Raw genomic sequence first — 22570 nt, 5'->3', positions numbered from 1 at the left:
AAAATACTAATATATATATATATATATATATATATATATATATATATATATATATATATATATATATATATATATATATATATATATATATATATATATATATATATATATATTCATTCATTCAAGTTTCTGGGTACTTACTTGTCAGCTGACCTCACATGGACTGTCAATGCTACTGATATTCTAAAGTCAGCCAGACAAAGGCTCTACTTCCTTCGTCAACTCAAATCATTCGGAGTCCGTCAATCCATTCTAGTCAATTTTTATTGTGCTATCATTGAATCCGTTTTAACTAGGTCAATCACAGTTTGGTTTGGTCGCGTCAATCAGAAAGAATTGTCAAAGATGGAATCAGGAGTGAGGACGACAAAGGAAATAATAGGTACTGGCCTCCCGTCCCTGCAAAGTAACTACATCGATCGAACTAGAAAACGGACACTAAAACTTTGATAACCTGCCGTCAGGTCGTTGTCTTCGCTCCATTGCGAGCAAGACTTTATGTCTTAAAGAGAGTTTTTACCCTTCCGCTATCCATATGTTCAACGGGAATTGATTTAGGTTATCATGTATAGTATTATTATGCCAACGGCGTTCCTCCGACCTATTCTACTCTAGTCTTTACATAGTTATTTACATATTCTGTCTTTTTAAACTATTTTATATAATTACCTTGTATTATACACTACAATATCTTTTTTATTCTATTCTTTTTATTCTTTTAAATCTATTATTTTATCATTATTGAGTGTTTGCGTGTCAAATGATTTCTTGTATATATCATGTTTATGGTTTATACTGGCTGAATAAATAATTACAATACAATACGGCAGTGGCTCAGGAGGTAGAGCGCTTGTCTTGGGATCAAAAGATCGCAGTTCGAATCCCGGCTCCTCCATGTTACATGTTGAAGTGTCCTTGGGCAAGACACTGAACCCCTAATGCCCCCAATAAGCAGGTTAGCGCCTTACATGGCTGCACGGCCGCTATTGGGTAATGTGAAGCACACTGTAAGGCGCTTTGGGAAGTCTTGACTTGAAAAGCACTATATAAATGCAGATCATTTCATTTCAATACAATACAATAAAAAATAGTAATTTAATTTAGAAAATAGACTATTTTAGGCTACTTTATCGTATTTATAAACTGCCTCAAGGGGGGGGGGTTTCATTATTTAATGATCATGAGATTCCCAAGCAAAACGTATCGGTTTCAGATCGGTATCGATCACTACACCACCGTATTTACTTGGATCGGATCGATACCAAAAATTCTGGTATCGCCCACCTTCAGTCCGAGAAGCGAACATCCGTAGGCTGCGCGGCGAGTGGCGTCATCCAGTAGCGGGAGGAGGCTGAGACTCTCGCCTGAGACTGAATCATGGGTTTCCGAAAGAAGACCAAAAGCCCACCGGTGCTCAGCCACGAGTTTGTCATCCAGAATCACGCCGATATGGTGTCGTGCCTGGCCATGATCATCCTTCTGGGCCTGATGTTCGAGGTACTGTATTGCGCGGATGCCAACGCGTCTATTAGCCGCCTAGCTTATGCCAGGGTCTGTTAGCTGACATGACAGCACATGGATTTTCTGAAGGGCCTGCACATTGCTAAAGCGATATTAATCGGCATTTTTATAAATCCACAAGAATATAAACGCATCTCAACACTGTACACTCCAGCAGAGAGTACAATAAATGTTACTTACATTTAACAACTGCATAGTAAACAGTAAACAATACAGTATAAAGGAATATTGAGGTTAAATATATTTTTAATAGAGACCGTGTTGCAGATTGCATATGTCCTTCTCTTTCTACTTGCCATACAATTTAAATAACACAAGTTACAGAGAATTGCTATTATTAATACGAATACAACAGCCAGTTTTTGTCATCATCAGGGTCAAAGGTGTGCTGCAGTTCTAACAGTTGAATTTGGGAAAATGGCAAAGCACACCCTGGACTAGTCACCATTCAGTCACAAGACACAGAGACAGTTGACCAAAAACACATTCATACTTTAGGATTATTCGTAAAATGAACATAATGTGCATGGATTTTGGAATGGACAGCACGGCGGATGAGTGGTTAGCACATCCGCGGTACAGTTCTGAGGTCGTGGAATAAAATCCAGCTACCAGTCTTCCTGTGCGGAGTTTGCACGTTCAACCCGTGCCTGCGAGGGTTTCCTCCGGGCACTCCAGATTCCTCTCACATTCCAAAAAAATGCATGTCAGGTTAATTGGCCGGTCCAAATTGTCCCTTGGTGTGAATGAGTGAGTGAGTTGTCTGTCTCTGTGTGCTCTGTGACTGTCTGGCAACCAGTTCAGTGTGTCCCCTGCCCACCTCCCGAAATAGCTGGGATGGGCTCCAGCACTCCCGCGGCCCTACTGAGGATAAGCTGTGCAGATGATAGATAGATAGATGGATGGATTTTGGAATGTGGACAAATTGTGCAGAGGAGAACATGACAAAGCCACAAGGAACATAATCTATCATCTCTGTACTTTAAAGTCGGTATGTTAATTCAATTACAATGTTCATGGATCCCTGAACCGCTAGGGTCGTCGAGGCACCACTTCCTGTAGTGTGTCTTGGGAAAGTACAACCTGTTGGCGCCCGTCCCTCTCCAGGCCGTTTTTTGGTGTAGGGGTCTGCTCCCCCACATCAAACAGATAGTACTGGTTTCCATTGTTACCAGTAGCAGGAGAAGCTTCCTGATCTGACTCAGACACAGCACCTTCATCCTATGGTCATTGTTGTTTTTCGGTGTATGGCGACATCCCACTTTTCAGAGATAAGCTGGACTTTGTTTGTGTGGCAATACTGATACTACCTAGATCCTAAATCACTTTGGGGAAAACTATTTTGTTCCGATATAATGAGTATCACTATACAATGCATTGAAATGAAAACATTAAAATGCTCAAAACAAAATTGCAGTTTTTAAAGATAAAGATGATCAAATTAAACAATGCTATATTCTTATATTTTAAGTATCTATTAACCTAAATTAAATGATAAAATATGTCATTTGTTTATGGCATGTATTCATCCTATTAAGCACTCTATGTCATTATTACTGATGTGACTCAGCGGTGCCCGCTCATTTGGCGCCAACCACCGCAGGTTCTGATTGGCTCCCTGTCAGTATTTGAACCCACTCCTGTCAATCCCCTGGTGTCAGTCCGTCTGCGAACCTCAGTGTATACTAGGCAAGCCTTTTTCGACCCTGACTCCCGCCTGTCCCGTTTTTGCTCCCGTTTGTCTCCGGCTACTACTTGTTTTGATCCCGACCACATCTGCTCTCCCGTCCCGGCTTATGACCCATTTTTGATCCCGACTACGTCTATTCTCCCGTCCCGGCTTACGACCTGTTTCCGACCTGACCACGTTTTTGCTCTCCTGTCCCGGCTATCGACCTGTTTTTCCGTCCTTGACCCCGCCATTGCTCGCTACGCAAGATCCACCTCGGTGTTCGGATCACAATCCGAGTACAAGAGCGACTTGCTTCCCGCGCCCAGCAGCCCTTCCTCTTTCCTTTAATAAAAATTGTGAGATATGTAATGCAATTGGGTCCTGTTTCCGTTCTGGTCCTGACACTCTAGCATACAATGCCATAAATTAGCAAGTTAATGAGCGTTAAACTAATTATCCAACGCTTGCAGGCATCCCATGGGCATCTCAAGCCTAGTATAGAGCATTTTTGAAGAACGCACAAAATGGATCCTAGCTCCTCCAAAAATGTGACTACGTTATAGTATACAGCTTTTCAAATGCTGGTCAAATATTCAGGGGAAGGAACATTTTGCAACGTGAGACATCCAACCAATGTGGGTGAAATGCTCCATGTGCTCAAAACTCAGTAGGTAAAGTGTTGACTGAACCGTAGTTTGTCATTGCCCTTTTCTTTCGTTTCGAAAATCAACTTTGCGTTTGAAGCTCGTTTTTATGCCTTTTCCAAGTTAGACCCCACAATGGCGCATACACACCTGTCTAACTGTACCTATCCAGCAAAATATTGAGAAAGAAAACTACTCTAGACGGTTAAAAAGGAAAAGTTCCGTAACCCCTAAATTTCTACTGTATTTCTTTGTCTAGAAGATTATTATATTTGATGGAATTTACAAACAGTTTCACAGTGTCCCCTTGCTTAATACTTTACTGCCAAATTTAATGACATTTTACAAAGCAACCTATTAAGATTAACCATATATTTGTATTCCAGGTCACAGCAAAGTTTGCCATTATGTTCATCACAGTGCAGTATAATGTCACGCAAGTTCTTGGTGAGTATACTATTTCATGTCTGGTGATCATCTTCCTCTCTTCCTCAGAGTTCAGGTTCATTGAGTGACAACAAGCCTTTGTTTTTCAGATGAAAAGAATGAGCCAGTGAACCTTTACTATTATGGTCCAAAAGATGTGGCAACTGTGTTTTTTTACCTTCTAATTGTTGTCATCCTTCACGCCTTGATACAAGAGTATATTCTTGATGTGAGTAATCAAGCACATTGAAAATGCCTTGCTCCTCACTACATTGTGTTTTGACATTGTAATGCCCTTCAGGATGATCAATGATGCACTCAGTTGCTGATTAGATAGATAGATAGATAGATAGATAGATACTTTGTTCATCCCCGAAGGGAAATTCACATTTCCAGCAGCATCCCTGAGCTGAGAACAATCGAGAACAATCGAAAATAACACGGGAGCTGCTGGAGTGGCTGCCATTCGTGACGGCGCCGGAAGAAAAGATTCAATTTGAATCATGTACAAACAAACAAACAATTGAATCATGTCTTGGTGTCAATTTAATAACAAAATAACAGGCGGTATAAACAGTCACACAAGAGGTACTGTTGGTTGAACTTACACCGTTCGCGTGTACACACAGACTGACTTCAAAACACAAAACTTCCGCATCTGTCGCCTCCCCGTCCAGTGTTCCCTCTAAGCTGCGCGCGTGCGCAATCGCGCACTGCCTGCACATTTTCAGCGCACAAGAAAATCTATCCAGCAATGTTCCCTCTAAGCTGCGCGTGTAAGTTTTTAAAGTTTTTTGAGAACCGGCTTCTTCGGCTCGGCTCACTAAAAGGAACCGGCTCTTTCGGGTCCTAAACGGCTCTTCAGGTTGTTTTTGCTTCTTTCATCCCTATATGACCGAATATTATGTAAAATTATGCACAAAATGACTTAAAGGAAGGGGGAATAGAACAAAAAAGAAAAAAATACCAAAATGAAAAAGTAGTGTAAAGCTGAGAAGAAAAAAAACAAAAGGAAGAAAAAAAAGAAGGAACATTTCAGAAAAAGCCAGAAAAAAAAAGGAAGAAACAAAGGAAAAAATTAAATAAAGAACAAAAAGAAAAAAGTAACAGCTAGGAAAAAATAAACACAATGAGATTTTCTTAAAACGGATTGAAAAAATGGAAAAAAAACAGGGAAAAAGAAGAAAAAGTTTGTGTTGCATTCAAATAATTTCCAATTATACCAATTCAATCTTGTTGCAACCGACTAAATAAGCCCCCTAAAATGTTAGTAGTATGCGACAAAAGATACCATGAAAAAAAAGAAATGCAAATCTTGTGAAAGAATTGTTGTAAAAACAAATGACGTTTGTAGGCCGTACAACCTTTGCAATAATACATTGGTCAATTCATTCAAAAGTGAAATTTTTTTTGCATTGCCAGAAACTCAGCAAAATGTAACGTGATGTCAAGTTTTGGACATGTTTGATAATGACTCAGTTGCCACACTTGGGATTGCCGTTGCCCACTGTTGTTTCAAGCGTTGCTCACCGACTTTGTGTGAACGCTCAGACCCGAGGAAAATTAGAGGGAAGATTGCCCCGTCCCTCACGACATGTCCTCTCTTAAAGGGACCATGTGCTAACAAAAACAACAACAAAAGTAACAGATATTAAATTATTTTTAGTATTTCTTGTGGATCCATGTTTTGCCAGCTATGTGACCGTACGAGTAGTGGTAGTTATGGCTGCATGATTTTGGGAAAAAACTTTTTTCAGAACTGTTTAATTTTGATGCAATTTTTCTATTTAAAAAGAAAAGTGGCTTTTCTGTGCTAGTTTTCTATTTTTGTAAGAACTTTATAATTGTTTTGTTTTTATCAGACTCTTAAGTAACCAGAATACCTTCAAAAACTGAAGATGAGGGTCCTCTACTGTCTATGACTCTACTGGGTGTCATTAGTCTCTTTATCGCTCATTTTGACCGCGTTGTCCTTCCGCTTTCACTGTGTGGGTCTCTTTTCCTGTGAAATGATTAGCTCAGGGGTCAGGAACCTATGGCTCGCGAGCCATATATGGCTCTTTCTATGAGTATCTGTGGCTCAGAGACCAATTTGATTGCATGCAAAATTTCTCCATATTGTTCAAAACCGGAATTGTCTATCCTATTCAGGTACACGTAAAGCCAAACCAAAGCTAAATTAAGGTGTAACACTTAGCAGTATATATAGGGCACGTTTTTCACTACGATTTACAGTCAAGGTGTCACACAAAAAAAGGGGGAAAAAAACTCGTTTTGGCTGTACAACGCTAAAGAATCCTTTATTTAAAAGTTTACTATATAATCTGTGTTCAGTGTTCAGATACTTTATGATGAATCCACAGAACTGTAAATACGCCAAAACACCGGAAGAGAACTTAGTCATTTGATTGGGTGAGTGGGAGGGATGGGTGGAGCTATGCAAAAAGTACAAGCATTCCCTCCCATCTCTCGCCAAAGGTAAGCACATAAGGCTCCCTATTCTCAGAATTTTGTGACGTTTTTACAAAATAAATGCTTGCATCTGGTTTTGAAACCAATATGTATGAAAAAAAAGGTCAAAAGAGTTTAACCGATCTTGAGTAATTGCAAGAAAGAGACAAGTTTAAAGTGGTCTGTTTGTTGAATTTGGGACAGGGGCTCTGGCATTATTCTCTTTTCATAATTTTTATCAAATCATCAAAAATAAATGTGCTGAAGACTAAGCTTTTGTCTGGGGCGCCGGTTTAGCAATTTAGTAAATTTGTCTCATAATATATGGTGTGGCTCTTTCCCAAAATAAAATTAATATTTTTTGCTTTTATGGCTCTTTGAGTCAAAAAGGTTCCCGACCCCTGGATTAGCTGGTCCCCGTCACCTTCTTTGTCACCTTAATGTAGGTCTGGAATCTGCGTTTTCATTGCATCAGCGCCCCTATTTTCTCTGGTGATCGGCTCGTGTAATTACAATTTAAATTATCGAGAATTTTATAATTTTATTTACGTATTTATTATTTATCCTGGCCAAAATTATTCAACGATAATTAACGTTTTATCACCTGGACCTAAGCCTCGTGACTGCTCTCGATTTCCGGATGTGATAACAATCCAACACCCGCCAGTGGTCAGCATTTCTTTTCGCTGTTTTGACTTTATTCAGGGTCTGATTTAATTGATGAATATTTTTTTGCAATGTTTGAGCCGCTAAAAGCTACCTTTCACGCTGTGCCGTTTGTTATGCTGGACAATTGGGCTGGTGTTTTGACACACTGTTTGCAAACTTTGCTTCACCTTTGTTGGCGACTGTCAATAAAACTTGCTTCTGATTGGCCGACACTGTTAAAACCTAAAGTGTGACAATTTCAGTTGGCCAAATACTCCATCACTCAAAAACACGGAACAATAAATCCTTTAAAAAAACGCAATGTCTTGCAATGACACAATCGCGCTACATCACATTGATTAGATTTCGGTTGATACATGCAGACCTAGTGGTAGTGTAGAATGACTGTTGTGTTAATCAAAGATTATTTTTGCTTTGATTTAAATATTTTTTTTTCTTTTCATGTAGCTGTAGTTCTCTTAATCGTTCCGGTTCTGGATAAAGCATACTTAATTGAATGCTAATCCTAACCAACACTGACCACCAATTGTTTCAGTCCTGCATATATAGGGCACAGAACTTACTACAGTTTTCCGCCAAGATGTTACCCATATCTTCACCCAAGTACCCATAGATGGCTTACTATTATATCAGCTCCCCCTTGGTGAGGCTCTTATCATGTAAAATAAATACAAATTTCACAACGAAAATAACATTTTGTCTCTGGTAATGACCAAAGATAGTGTTAAAATGAGATAGATAGATAGATACTTTATTCATTCCTGTAGGGAAATTCACACTTCCAGCAGTCTACCCCATTGTTTATTAACAGATTAACATGATGCCCTAGGGGTGCTTGTAGCGGAGTGGATGACGTCACGCTAGTCCAAAAGTTCGACATCCCTGCGGCAGATGGAAATCTTTTCTTTGTGAAAATCCAGGGATACACCACCTCGTGTTAGCAAGTCCGCCTCCTCTCCGATTCCCCCCAGCTTTCGTGTCTCTGTTTAGCGGCGTTGAAGCCGGATAGCTCCGGGTAGCTCCGGGTGGCTACACGTAAGCGTCCGGACTGCTAAACGTGAGCCACGTTTCCGCAAAACACAGCAACTGCGCTCCCTGTGCGCTTCGATGTTTTCCACCAGCGCTCGATGATCTTATTTGGTCGTGAGTTCGCATTTACCATGATTACGGATGGTACCGAAGACTTATAACGCCGCTAGCCGCTTAGCTAGCTCCGGCTCTTCTTCCACGATAGGCCCCTTCATCACGCCGGCACAAGAATTCTTCAGGGCAAGGAATTGATTCCTTTATTAAACGCATTTTTGTGCGCTAAAACCCATTCCATAGGATAGAAGTAATCCATAGTGTAGTTGTCAAAACGGGAAGAAAAAACACCGAAGGTAGGAGCTGACAATAAAACGGGCAGCTGCTGGAAAAGGCAAATAGACGGAAACAAAACTGGAGGCCGAAATTAAACAGGACAAAATAAACGGGAACAATACCGGACAGGAAATACCAACAGGAACAGGACCGAGTCGAAACCCACGTCTTGCGGGGCAAAAGTTCGTTGACGGGCTGACAAAGGAAGCGTGAGAGCGCTGAGCTTAAAATAGACAGAAAGCCAATCTGTTAACGAGCCGCAGCTGGTGCCTCACGGGCGGTGCCAATTGGGCACCATGGCAAACGTGACACTTAGAGAAATGGCATTTGCAGTAAAATGAAATAAGATCATGTTTTGCGCAAATTAGCTTGAACCTGCAACTTCTATTCCCTCTGTTTTCGGCCACTCATTGGCTCATCTTGTTTGCTTTCAGAAAATTAACAGAAGGCTGCATCTTTCAAAGACCAAACACAGCAAGTTCAATGAATCAGGTCAACTGGCAGCATTTTACTTATTCTCCTTCATTTGGGGCTGCAGCATCTTGTCCGCGGTAAAAATACATCTCTACATCGGGTGATATGCTACCTTAATATCATCTGTTAATCCATGCATTTTTGTTTACTTTATAGGAGGACTTTGCAAAAAAACCCACTTTTCTATGGGAGGGTTATCCACACACTCACATGGTGTATGTAAATATTTTCATTCATCTATTTAAAATTAAAACATTCTGTATTGAGAAGAAACTGTCTATCAGAAGCTGGGATACATGTTCAAGACATGTAAAATATCTTTTCTGCTTAGTTTTCAGGTCAAGTTTTTCTACATTTGCCAAATTGCCTACTGGCTCCATGCACTTCCTGAGCTATACTTTCAAAAGATCCGCAAGGTAAGGCTCAGTTGTACAAGATTTGCACAAAACAGGGGTCGGGAACCTATGATATGAGTACATATGGCTCCGAGAGAAAATACTGCCACTTGCAGAAGTTCTCAAAATCGTTCCGAGCATACTTAATTGTATGCAAAGACTAATCAACATTGACCACCAAATGTTTCGGTCCAGTATTTATAGGACCCAGTCTTAACTACTGTTGACAGTCAAGGTGTTACCAGTGTTCTCATTTGCCTGCGTCCCTGCGCCCTAGACGCATCATTTTTGCTGGGGACGCATGGTATCAAATCAACGTGCGTCCCCGGGATGCAACTTTTTTGACACAAAATTTTCATTATAATCGATTACGTATTTTTAAAATATAGATTTACAGCACTCCAAACTTTTCGGCAGGCAGATCCAGCAGATGTTGTTTTGGTCTCGCGGTTTGAGTTTACGTCTGCACGCCGATCTCCAGTTGTGTGGTGAAAAGTCCGTCTCTTTTTAGACAACCGGCTTTTTCGGCTCAACTCATTCAAGAGAGCCGGCTCTCAAACGGCTCACTTGCTTTGATGCATTATATTACGGATGATTATGTTGTATAAAGAAGTTTAAAAAAAAAAGGAAGTATAAAAGGAGAAAATGAAAAAAAGACTTGTTTGTGGTTATCCCTTTAATCGGTATATTACAACAATAATTTGATGCAGAAAATGAATTAATAATTTGATGATTAAAACTGAATGAATATATATATTTATATTATATATTTGTCACCGATTTACAATTTCAACCGCGATAACACTAAATTTTGGGGACCCATAGATCTCTGTTGGGACCCATAGATTTTTGAGCATGCGAGGCCCCGGGACCCATCACTTTTTCACAGGTAAAATGAACACTGTGGTAGTCCAGTGGTAAGAGTTGGGTGCTTTTACCACCGTGACCTGGATTCACATCCCGTTATAACCAAAAATGCGCATTCAGACTTTGTGTTAAGTCTATTACTCTACATTTCTGAAAAAAAACATACCATAAGAGACAAGAGACATTAATATTTCTCATGAGGATTTGATCAGTTCTCAGCCTGATTCTCATCGGACCAGAACGTCAGCAGCATCTCTATTTTGCTACAAACAATTTAGTCAGAGTTTTTGGAGTCAGTGAGTTTTTCAAAGTCGTTGAGGAGCTAATGCAAGTATTTTCATGTTTTTGTTTTGTTTTTTTAATCACGCCTCATTGGTACTTCAGTTTATTGTTGTTGGTTTTTTTTGTAAATATTCTCAAAATGTACTTTGCCACAATTATTGCACTCAGGGCTTACCAATCACTCACCATGAGTCTCCTAGCTCCCAGTTAGCGTAGTCTTGAAATGGTGATACCCGTGATTAGTTATGATGCGGCTTATTTTATACATTATGTGATTCTCAAGAGAAGCAGCTATCAGCCTCAAAATGTTGGTGACTCTTAAGCCATTTTGCTTGTTCCTTATGACTGGTGCTGTTGGATTTATCAAACAATCGGCCATTTCCACTCTACAACTCATGTCACAACTGTCATATCAGAAGTTTTTCCACACTGTCAGGACCAGAACGGAGACAGGACCCACTTGCGTTACGTTTCACTCAGTTTTATTGGAAGAAAGGAAAGGATTGCGCCCACGATACGGTGATAGCTGGTCGCGGGAAGCAGGTCGCTCTGAACGCGGAAGTGGGACTTCCGTGGCGAGCGATGGCTCTGTCGGGAACGGGAAAAAAACGGTTCAGTAGCCGGGACAGGAGAGCAAAAACGTCTTAGGGATCAGAAACGAGTCGAAAGCCAGGAGAGGAGAGTAGACGTGGTCAGGATTAAAAAACGTGTCGAAGCCGGGGAACAGACTGGAGCAAAAACAGGTGTGAGTCATGGTAAAAAAAAGCATGCCTAGAGTAATCTGAGGTTCGCAGATGGACTGACCACAGGTGATCGATAGACGTGGGTTTAAATTGAAACAGAGAGCCAATCAGAGTCCGAGGCAGTTGGCGCCATAGGAGCGGGCACAGGTGCATCACATCTGTAATCATGACACACAAACTATTCAAGGCCAAATAAGTCACTCAGCTTTTCATCATTACTGTCTGATTCTTTTCTTTGTCTCTAGGAGGACATTCCCCGCCAACTCTATTACATTGTCCTTTACGTTGTGCACATCACTGGTGCCTACATCTTAAAGTGAGTAAACATGCAGTGTGTTGTCCATGACTCGAATGTTATATTGTTACAATTATTTTTTTCCAGAAATCAAAAAGACGTTTTTTTTTTCTTTCTAGTTTTCAGGTCAGAATTTAACTTCTTAAAACAGGGTTGAGGGTGGAGGGAGGTGCCCCTTACTCGGTCCCGTACTCTCGAAGATGGCAGCTCGCGAATCGTTTCAGGGGCTGGGTTGGTCCGTAATGGACTATTTGTCTTTTTTAGGAGCTATAGCCCCCAATGCCATACTTCTGGATCTCATATCGGGCACATACACTGTTTTTTTTTTAATTTTTTTTAGTTCAGAATGGTTAGTGGTCTTCCATTTATGAGTCTGATAATGAGACTTGTACTTTGGATTGAACCAGTATTTGAATTATGTTTTTCTTTATTTTCATTAACAACAACGTAGTAACCATTGTTTGCAACAAGAATAATCTAGGCATTCCAGGGTAAAAACATAAAAATGACTTAAAAGAGAAAAATAAATTAAGCAATGTTAGAAAAATTAGGCAAAATGTTAACAAGGTAGTGCTTGGAGACTGGCCTAAGTCGTTAGTAAGGATAGTGCATCGTAACAATAGTTCAAGTCAAGTCACGTTGACTTAATCACAAGGAGTCTCAAAGGGCTGCACAGACTATTGCAAACTACAGATGATTATGACACCATCCCCTGATCTAAAACCTACATGAGGGCAAGGAAAAACTCAAAAACCTAAACATGAAGGGAATGAAGAAAACTTGAGAAGGGACCGCATATGAGGTAATCCCCCTTCCAGGATGACCAGGCTGCAATGGATGTTGCATTACCAAACAACAAAAATAAAATTAAAATATAAAATAATGAAAGTAATACTATGAAATAAAACATAAAATAAAATGGGTGACCAGGTTGCAGCAACAAAAATTCCTAAGTAAATCGATAAATAAGATACAAGTACCTGTTTTTCAATGCAACTGGCAAGATATATAATAATTGAAACTCTCTGAGCCAGTTAGTCCGTCACGTCCAGAACAAAGGGTAGACCCAATCGCGTAACGTTTCTCACAAGTTTATTGAGATAAAGAGGAAAGGCAGCGCCCGCGATCCGGTGCTTGCTGGATGCGGGAAGCAAGCCGCTCACAGAATCGGAACGTGTTCGAATGCGGAATTGGATCTTCCGGAGCGAGAGATCGTGGTGTCGAAGGCGGAAAAAAACAGGTTGATAGCCGGGACAGGAAAGCCAAAACGTGGACGGGATAGTAAACGGGTCGTAAGCCAGGACGAGAGAGCAAAACGTGGTCGGGGTCAAAAAACAGGTCGTAGCCGGAGACAAACGGGGAAATCAGGAACGGACAGGTGGAAAACGGGTGCAAAACGTGGGACTGACGGGAGTTAGAGTCAAAGTGCTTGCCTTGTAGAAACAGAGGTTCGCTGACGGACTAACAACAGGCAAGTGAAAGGACTGAGCTTAAAAAGGACAGGGAACCAATCAGGTAGCCTGCAGCACAGGCGATGCTAATCAGCCATCATGACATGGTCCTTGTTTTAAGGGACCTTTAGACAACTCCTTTCATAATGTAATAACAATGTAATCATTGAACGTTTTCTTTGTTGTTCCTGTCTTGCCCTCATTTTTCAGTCTCCACCGTCTTGGTATGGTGTTGCTGGTCCCTCACTACCTGGTGGAGCTCCTGTTTCACGCCTCGCGCCTCTTCTACTTCAGTGACGAGAACAAGCAGAAGGGGTATCTTCGATACAACAAATAAGATGCCATAATGGTGGTGGCATACTCTCCTTTTACCTCAACAACATTATGTCATGTAATAGTATTGTGTTTTTCTCATTTTGTTACAGTTTCACTTTGTGGGCTCTGCTTTTTGTCATCGCTCGCCTCCTCACTCTTACTCTATCAGTCCTGACATTTGGCTTTGGCTTGCCTCGGAGAGAAAACCAAGGCTTTTCTTTTGTGGAAGGCAACTTTAATGTGCTCACCATAAGGTAAGTTTCGCCGACTGTTTTTTCCTTGCATATGATTTGTGGGTCAAAATATTTCAATCCCTAACTTGAAAATGACTTTCAACATGAGTTGGATGACCAAACAGTAGATTCATGACTCAAATTCTTGTAACTGGCGTGCCCAAGCCAGGTTGGATTGACCCCAAGTGGGTGATTTCACGAAGGACCTTTCGTGTGCTCTCACCCCCTCACAGTCGTGATACCCAGAGTGATAATTTTAAAATATAATGAAATGAAATGATATGCATTTTATATAGCGCTTTTCAAGTCAATGACTTCCCAAAGCGCTTTACAATGTGCTCCACAGTTCCCAATAGCGGCCTTGCAGCCATGTAAGGCGCTAACCTGCTTATTGGGGGGTTCAGTGTCTTACCCAATGACACTTCGACATGTAACACGGACGAGCCCGGATTCGAACTGGGATCTCTTGATCCCAAGACGAGCGCTCTACCTCCTGAGCTACTGCCGCCCCAAAAGGATCCAAAAGGATCATGAAATAGTAATAACTTTATTGCATGCATTTTATTTTAATTATTATTATTAAAATCTGGATTTATACTTAAAATTACCCACATTTTGCAGTGTTCCCACCGTAATCAAATGAAAAGAAATTAGGTATTTTTTGTCAAAAAGGGAGGGAGAGAAAGAGAGAGAGCGTGAGAAATTAAAGAGATAAAAAGAGAACTGGAGAGGGGGAAAGAAAGTGTCATGATTACTCATTGCCCTCTCCTGTGCCCGCTTGTTTGGCGCCAGCTGTTGCCTGATTAATTCCCCTCCTATTTATAGCCACTACGCCAGTCTCTCCCTGTCAGTCCGTCAGCGAACCTCTACATACGCAAGGCAAGCATTTTGACTCTGGCTCCCGTCGGTCCCGTTTTTCATCCGTATACCACTCGTCTGTTCCTGATTCCCTGTTTGTCTCCGGCTGTCGACCCGTTTTGTCTTTTTGACCACGCTCTGATCTCCCGCTCCGGCTAACTACCCGTTTTTGACCACCGACCACGCCCTGATTCCCTGCTTTGGCTATTGACGCCTTGTCCCCGTTTCACCACGCTACAATCCCCCGCTCCGGGAGATCCGCATTCCGATCACGCTCCGATCCCGTGAGCGGCTTGCTTCCCTCGTCCAGAGAGCACTGGATCGCTGGCATTTGTTTTTCCTCTAAAGCTCAATAAACTTGTGAGTAAACGTTACGCATCCGGGTCCTCCTCCTGTTCTGGTTCTGACCCAAAGAGAGAAAGAAAGAAATCCAAAGATGGATAGAAAGAGAGGAGAGAAAAGAGAGGAGAGAAAAGAGAGAAGGGCAAAGCAAGAGAGAGAGAAAAGAGAGAGAAAAGGAAGAGCGGGCAAAAGAAGGTAAAAAAGACACAGAGAGAAAGAGACAAATAGGAACAAAGACAGAGAAAAAGAGAGACAGAAAGTGAAAGATAGAGAGAGAGAGAGAAAGGGAGAAAGAGAGGGAGAGAGAGAGAAGGAAACAAAGAAAGAAATACAAGTACAACGTTTGTGAGAGGCACCTGGCTTTGGAAATATCAAGTGGACAGCTTTCAACCTGCCGCTCGTTTTTCTCTTGCGCTTCTCCGAGCGTTGTCTCCCGGGCCGGATTCAATACCTTAGCGGTCCTGATTGACACCCATGCTCTACAGTGTAAGTGGTCTCTGTGTTGTTATTGGCTTAGGGATCCATTCATCCTCTAACTCTGTTGCCAAACGTTTTTCCATTGCGGCAAGTTTGTTTACAATCGTTCTAGCATCTCATCTCATCAGCTGCACCGCTTATCCTCAGTAGGGTCGCGGGGGTGCTGGAGCCCATCCCAGCAATCATCGGGCAGTGGGCAGGGGACACCCTGAACTGGTTGCCAGCCAATCGCAGGGCACACGGGGACAGACAACTCACTCGCTCAGTCACACCTAGGGACAATTTGGACCGGCCAATTCACCTGAAATGCATGTCTTTGGAATGTGGGAGGAAACCGGAGTGCCCGGAGGAAACCCACGCAAGCACGGGGAGAACATACAAACTCCGCACAGTAAGGTCGGGAGCTGGATTTGAAACCACGCAGGAGGTTCCCACGACCTCAGAACTGTGCCGCACACGCGCTAACCACTGCGCCGCCGTGCTGCCCTCGTTCTAGCATGACATTATATAAATTTTGGTTATATTCCAATGTAAATGTTAATGGTCTGCATTTATATAGCGCTTTACAATGTGCTTCACACTTTTTCCTTTGACACACTGATAGCAGCGTCAGCCATGCAAGACAACAACATAGGGGGCATTAGGGATTCAGTGTCAAGTCAAGCCAAAAATTAAGTCAAATTTATTTATATAGCCCTTAATCAATCTCAAAGGACTGCACAGGATTACAATGATACAATTACCTGATCTCAAACCAACATGCGGGCAAGGAACAACTCAAAACCTCAGCGTGAGGAAAAAGAGAAACCTTGAGAAGGGACCTCACAAGTGGTATCCCCCTTCCAGAATGACCAGGGTGAATTACATTTAGCATTACAGTACACAAACATAGTAAACACTAGGTAACATGATGAAAATGCAGCGACGCCCCCAGCCTGTAAACTAGTCCAGAAAGTCTATGACGGCCACGACGCAGCTTCCCATCTCTGCCAGCTGGTCCATGCAGGCGTTCACATGCTTCAGGTCAAACGCTGGTCCGCTGACTCATCTCAAATCAAAGGACATTTGGACATGTAACTCGGAGGAGCCGGGAATCGAACCTGCGACCTCTTGATCCCAAAACGAGCGCTTCTACCTCTTGAGCTACTGCCAATTGCACCGCCCAACAAGCAACTGCCCCTGCCCATGCGGACCACACTGATTTTATTTCAAACGTACCAGATCAAACTGTCCTTGGCCTGGTACCCTGCGGTTGTCAATCACTGATCTAAATCATACATTTCAAATTTACGGTTGTCACCAATACAAAAATATATATTAGTGTTCTAATTTTAGGTTTATCTGTTTTGCCCCTTAAGAATGGCGTGCTTGGCGGCCATCTGCCTGACTCAGGCTTGGATGATGTGGAAATTCATTAATTTCCAGTTGAAGAAGTGGAGGGAACACAGCCAGAACCAAGCATCAAAGAAGAAGACTGCAAGTCCAAAGAGCAAGCCTCAGAAAAGGGAGTTTACCAGGGGTGAGTAGAATCCTTTCCGCAGCAAAAAACCTAACTTATAGGTGTTTTTCCGTTCCACCTCATCAAAGATTTTCGTCTTTCTACTTATTTTATGTTGCGATAACAAAGCTTACCTGCTTATGTTTTGATTAATATCATTCTAGAAAAAGGAATGGAGACGGAATACTCTAATACTTTAAACGTATTCCTAAAATGGTCTGCATTTATATAGCGCTTTTCAAGTCAATGAAGACTTCCCAAAGCACTTTACAATATGCTTCACACTTACCCATTCACACACACACACACCAATAGCGGCCGTGCAGCCATGCAAGGCGCCAACATGCTTATTGGGGGCATTAGGGATTCAGTGACTTACCCAAGGACACTTCGACATATAACACGGAGGAGCCGGGAATCGAACCTACGTTCTCTTGATCCCAAGACGAGCGCTCTACCTCGGCTAATGCTAATGCCGCCCTAAACAGATTTTTTTTTTCAATTAGGCACAGAATGTGTAGGGTTCCTCCCTACAATTTTGCAAATATGTTGCAAAATATTCTAAAAGCCAGGGGACTTTAAAAATTTAGGCCAAAGTTGACCGAATCGGGCTGTGGGGCTGCACAATTTTGGGAAAAAACCTAATTGTGATTTTTCAGACCAGTATTGCAATTTCGATGCATCTATCGATTTTAAAAGGAAAGTTCATTTTCTGTGCTAGTTTTTGTATTTTGTGAGTACCGTAAAATCTGGACTATAGAGCACACTTGATTATAAACCGCATGAACTACATTTTATGGGCATTATTGGTTTTGTCCTTACACAAACCGTACCTGTATATAAGCCGCAAGCGCCCACATCTAAACATGTAGCAAAGTCAAGAGCTTATTCAAAATTTGACTAGGTGCCGCGATTGTAACTATGAATATAGTATACAATCCGAACACCACAATCAGCAATATGAACGGAAAATGATACCTGTAATTAGAATTTAATGCAGACCTTTAAAGTCCGGGTCTCGTTGAAAGTAATCCAATTAAAAAAATGTATATTTCCAAAGTTAAGGGTGGGAAAAATATATACCGGTATCCACTATTGTCCGCTGCAACAACAAAGAGATGTAACTCAGCTTCACCCCACTTCCCGTCAGCCCGTGTTAGCTCCGCCCCTTCTTTTTGATTCGCTCGTAGAAAACATATCACAATAACTCTCTAAAATAAATGCATTACAAAAATATACAGTTGCAAAACATATTATACATGGTTACACATATTTACAAAGAAAGACGGTACACCGAGAGAGTTTTCAAAGCTTTAATAATAATAATATAAAGGTACCAACGCGCTACTAATAACACGCTCGCAACGCATCATGCGTATCTGTTAAAAAAAGCCATACCGCAAATGCGAAACTTACGGTTAACCCTCCTCATCTTTCTCTTTATAACTGCCGCCATAAAGGGCGACTTCCTCATTTTCGGAAAGAACCTTTGTCAGACTGACAATTCAGCGCACTTATTCCACCGGTCTAAATCTTACCTTTTGTACTCGAGTGCTGCTGGTGGCAAGCCGCAGGGCTGGACATTTGGGAAAAAAGTAGCGGCTTATAGTCCGGAATTTACGGTATTTTAACTATTGGATGCATGACCTACAAGTTCATACACTGCAGTGTATAATGTTGGTTGCTAGACGGCGTGCGAGTACAATAAATGAGTAATAAGGATATTGAAACTTTATAAACACAATGCGTCTCTGTAATATTGCTCTCGAATGAATGTGGGAGTCAAGGCCATCTTGATTAACCAGTTAGCAGGCCCCAAAGAAAGGAATGAGGGGTAGAGCATTTGTGAGGAGTTTTGGACACCAAAGTAGTCCATTGTTTGATAATAGATAGGAGTCGCCTGAGAATCTTGCATTCAGGTTGTAACTTTTTAATTAGAGACATTCTTTTGGCGCTTGGGAACTTATTCTTTTGACCTTGAAGGCGCTGGCACCTGAAAACAACTCGAAATACACTTATTGAGTATAAATGTATAAAGATCACAAAAGTAAGATTATAAATTGGGTATAAGAGTATATTATATAGTGTAAAAGGCACATTAAGACCATAATTCTCTTACAGTTAGCACCCCATTAGCGGTTCTTAGTGTTTTTTTCTGCCAGTTAGCCCCCCTTTTGACTGCTCTCCCTTTTTTTACCATTACTTTATTCCCAAAAGTAGGATTATAAATTGGGTATAAGAGTATATTATATAGTGTGAAAGGCACATTAAGACCATAATTCTCTTACAGTTAGCACCCCATTAGCGGTTCTCTGTGGTTTTTTTCCTGCCAGTTAGCCCCTTTTTTGGGTGCTCTCCCTCTTTTTTAACCATTACTTTATTCACCTGTGACACGACACCTTGGCATTCTCCACAAAAACTACCAAAATTCGGCTTAAAACACTCTTAAACCTCTTCAACTAATTAACACTTAATACAATATGGCGAATGGCTTGCTAGCGTGCTGGTCTCTCCCCGATGACATCACAGCTCATGGTGACAAAACAAGACATGCTTTCTTCAAATCTTGTAAAGTAATCGGAATGTACCGATGAAATATATTTAGATGTTATGCTAAAAACACAAACGTTTGTGATTACCTTTAAAGCAATCAAAAGTGAATTTCATAATTTCTTTTGGTTATGTAAATTCCTAAACATTTCACTAAAACAGGTTCATTTTTGTCGTTTCGTTTTTTAACTTTAGCAGGAGCTGCCAATGGAGTTTTGAAGCCCGACGATAAACCATCACCTCGGGCGAGAAGAGTTAAAAACTCATAAAGATGGGAAGGTGACAAACTGTATGTTGTATACACGACTTATACTATGTGTCTACTGCTGTCCAAACAAAATCACACGAAATAACCTCACGTAGCCGTCTCTTCGGTATTTAAAATGTCTTTGGTTGATACTCTATGTGATTTTTTAACTTGGTTCTCTGCTAGTTGAGAGCAGGCAAGCCTGAGTTGAATCCGATGCTTTAAACCGAACACATTTTACTCGTGAGGAATGAAGTGTCCTTTAGTGTGCAACCGTGATTCCACGAGCAGGCGATGAATTTTTATTTCACTTCTTTGAAATTTTTACTTCATGTGAGGAAGAGCTGGATTGACATATTTTCAGTACCGGGTTCTTTTGATGATTTGTTTTTGTTTGAACCTTTGATTTAATCCCAAAAACCTTTTTAGAACAGTACTAGAAATGAAATATCCCAAGAATCAAATCCTGGAGTAGTATCCATCCATTATCTGCACCGCTTATCCTCAGTAGGGTCGCGGGGGTACTGGAGCCCATCCAAGCTATCTCCGGGCAATAGGCAGGGGACACCCTGAACTGGTTGCCAGCCAGTCGCAGGGCACACTGGGACAGACAATTCGCTCGCTCATTCATACCTAGGGACAATTTGGACCGGCCAATTAACCTGACATGCATGTTTTCGGAATGTGGGAGGAAACCCACGCAAGCACGAGGAGAACATGCAAACTCCACACAGGAGGTCCGATCTCACGACCTCAGAACTGTGATGCACGCGCGCTAACCACTGCGCCGCCGTGCTGCCTCCTTGAGTATTCGTGTTATGTAAATGATGAATCAACCTTAATGTTTATGATTTTCATTACATAATCAGTGCCTTTAAAATCTAACACTGGATTGAGGCACTTTTCTTGTTTTAAAGAAAAAAAACCCAGATGAAATTTTAAATTTTGGGAAATGTATCTAAAAGCACAAAATAAACTTTGTTTACATGCATTAAATAGTTGGAATTTGGAATTTGGGAGCTATACAAATAAATTGTTTACATGTCTAGTGACAAACAAGCATCTCCGTTTACAAAAGTAAAGCGGGAGCAAAGGCATAGATGTCGTTTATGCATTTATTAATGACAAACATTAAATAAACAATGATTTCATTCATGTCACTCAAATAAATCATCAAAGTACCATGCTCTTTTCCTCCTCTCTCTAAAAGTAAATTTCCACATCCGGTCTGTTTATGAGTCATCCTCGTACGTGGCTTGCCAGAGGCATAGACTTACACTATATATGGATGGATACAACTGGGACATTTCAACGTGGCTTAAAATGAAATAGAAATGTCCCGGATTAATCAACCAATACACATGAGACTTGTTTAGCCAGTAAGCCGTGTATCATTCATCTCTGTACTACAAGTCCAGTGTCATTTTCAGTACCAACAAAGAAAATAGATATCACAGATAAGGTAAACTATGGCCAGTGGAGTGATCCGCACACTCATTCAGACTATTTGAATGCGTATACTTGCACGAGTAATTGGAAAATCAAAGGACAAACCCAACCATTTGAATTGGACTACTCTCAGTCGGACCTTAATCGGATGTCTGCGTGCGTTACATGGATTTACACAATCGGGATAGTCCGACTTCATGTAAACATGTCATGATTACTGATGGGGGCACCTGAAGCAACTCTTATTGCTGCCGGACCAGCCGAAGAATGGCGGACACTTCGCTTGACCTACCCCTCAGTCCGACTTGAACGCTGCATGGCGGAGGGAGTTTCCATCTTGCTTCGCTTCTGTCACGGACCAGGAACTGAGACGGGACCCAATTGCGTTCTATTGCTCTCAGTTTTATTTAGAAGGAGGAAAGGACTTGCACCCACGATCTGTGGATGGTCGGTCACGGGTAGCAGATCGCTGGGAACGCGGAAGTGGCACTTCCATGTCGAGCGCAGGCAATGTCGAAAGCATGGAAGAACAGGTTGATGGCCGGGACGGAGGAGCAAAACCATAAACGGGTCCAGAAAAAAGGTCGGCAACAGGAATCAGACAGAACAACAGGGCAGTAATAGAGTCAGGAGTCACAAACTCGGCAGTAGCTCAGGAGGTAGAGCGCTCGTCTTGGGATCAAGGGATCCCAGTTCGAATCCCGGCTCGTCCCTGTTACATGTCGAAGTGTCCTTGGGTAAGACACTGAACCCCTAATACCCCCAATAAGCAGGTTAGCGCCTTACATGGCTGCAAGGCCGCTATTGGGAAATGTGGAGCACATTGTAAAGCGCTTTGGGAAGTCATTGACTTGAAAAGCGCTATATAAATGCAAATCAAATCAAAAACAAAAGTTTGCCTAGCGTGTAGCGTAGGTTCACAAACGATCTGACGAGTGTTGTCAGGAAGGCGGGGGTTTAAAAAAAGGAAGCAGCCAATCAGCGCCAAGGGAGCAGATTTAGGTGCCCCGCATCAGTAATCATGACAAAACATACCCAATGATTGGCAAATTCTTTTCAACTATCAGTAATTTGAAAGTGAATCCAAAGATACTTTTGCCAAAAGATTTGCAGATATCTTTGTTGTTTTTAATCCCAGTTTTTTCAACTTTAAGTTTAAAATGGTTGCTGCCCTGTTCTCCGCTTCACCCTACTCATATCTAGAAGTTGTACTGTTACTTCAGTGTACAATTCCTGATTCTTGAGCAAGAAGGCCGAAACTCTGTGTTTGTGTCTGGTGGCGCCAATGCATGGTGGTTTGGACACACGAATGCTAAGGCTTACCTGTACTGCTGAATTTATTCTTCTTCCAA

The 22570-nt window shown here is 41.6% G+C and overlaps 1 protein-coding gene across 2 annotated transcripts; it reads left to right on the top strand.

The window, feature by feature from the left end:
- The first annotated feature begins 1335 nt into the window (after nt 1-1335).
- LOC148368762 (translocating chain-associated membrane protein 1-like 1) lies at nt 1336-20773 on the top strand. Of its 2 annotated transcripts, none has more exons than XM_088330792.1 (11): nt 1336-1497; nt 4224-4284; nt 4374-4492; nt 9177-9293; nt 9373-9431; nt 9548-9632; nt 11749-11819; nt 13460-13564; nt 13675-13818; nt 16833-16993; nt 19721-20773. In XM_088330792.1, exons 1-11 carry the CDS (start codon nt 1378-1380, stop codon nt 19789-19791), a joined length of 1113 nt encoding a protein of 370 aa, XP_088186918.1. In that variant the 5' UTR covers nt 1336-1377; the 3' UTR covers nt 19792-20773. The 2 variants fall into 2 exon arrangements, with proteins under 2 accessions (XP_088186918.1, XP_088186917.1); XM_088330791.1 differs by having other exon boundaries at nt 19718-20773.
- Nucleotides 20774-22570: the final 1797 nt, after the last annotated feature.

The sequence above is a fragment of the Urocampus carinirostris genome, chromosome 3, assembly GCF_059441175.1.
Source record: "Urocampus carinirostris isolate Australia breed hairy pipefish chromosome 3, RoL_Ucar_1.0, whole genome shotgun sequence".
Lineage (NCBI taxonomy): Eukaryota > Metazoa > Chordata > Actinopteri > Syngnathiformes > Syngnathidae > Urocampus > Urocampus carinirostris.
The sequence above is the reverse complement of the archived record's forward strand: the minus strand, read 5'-3'. Positions and strand labels throughout refer to the sequence as shown.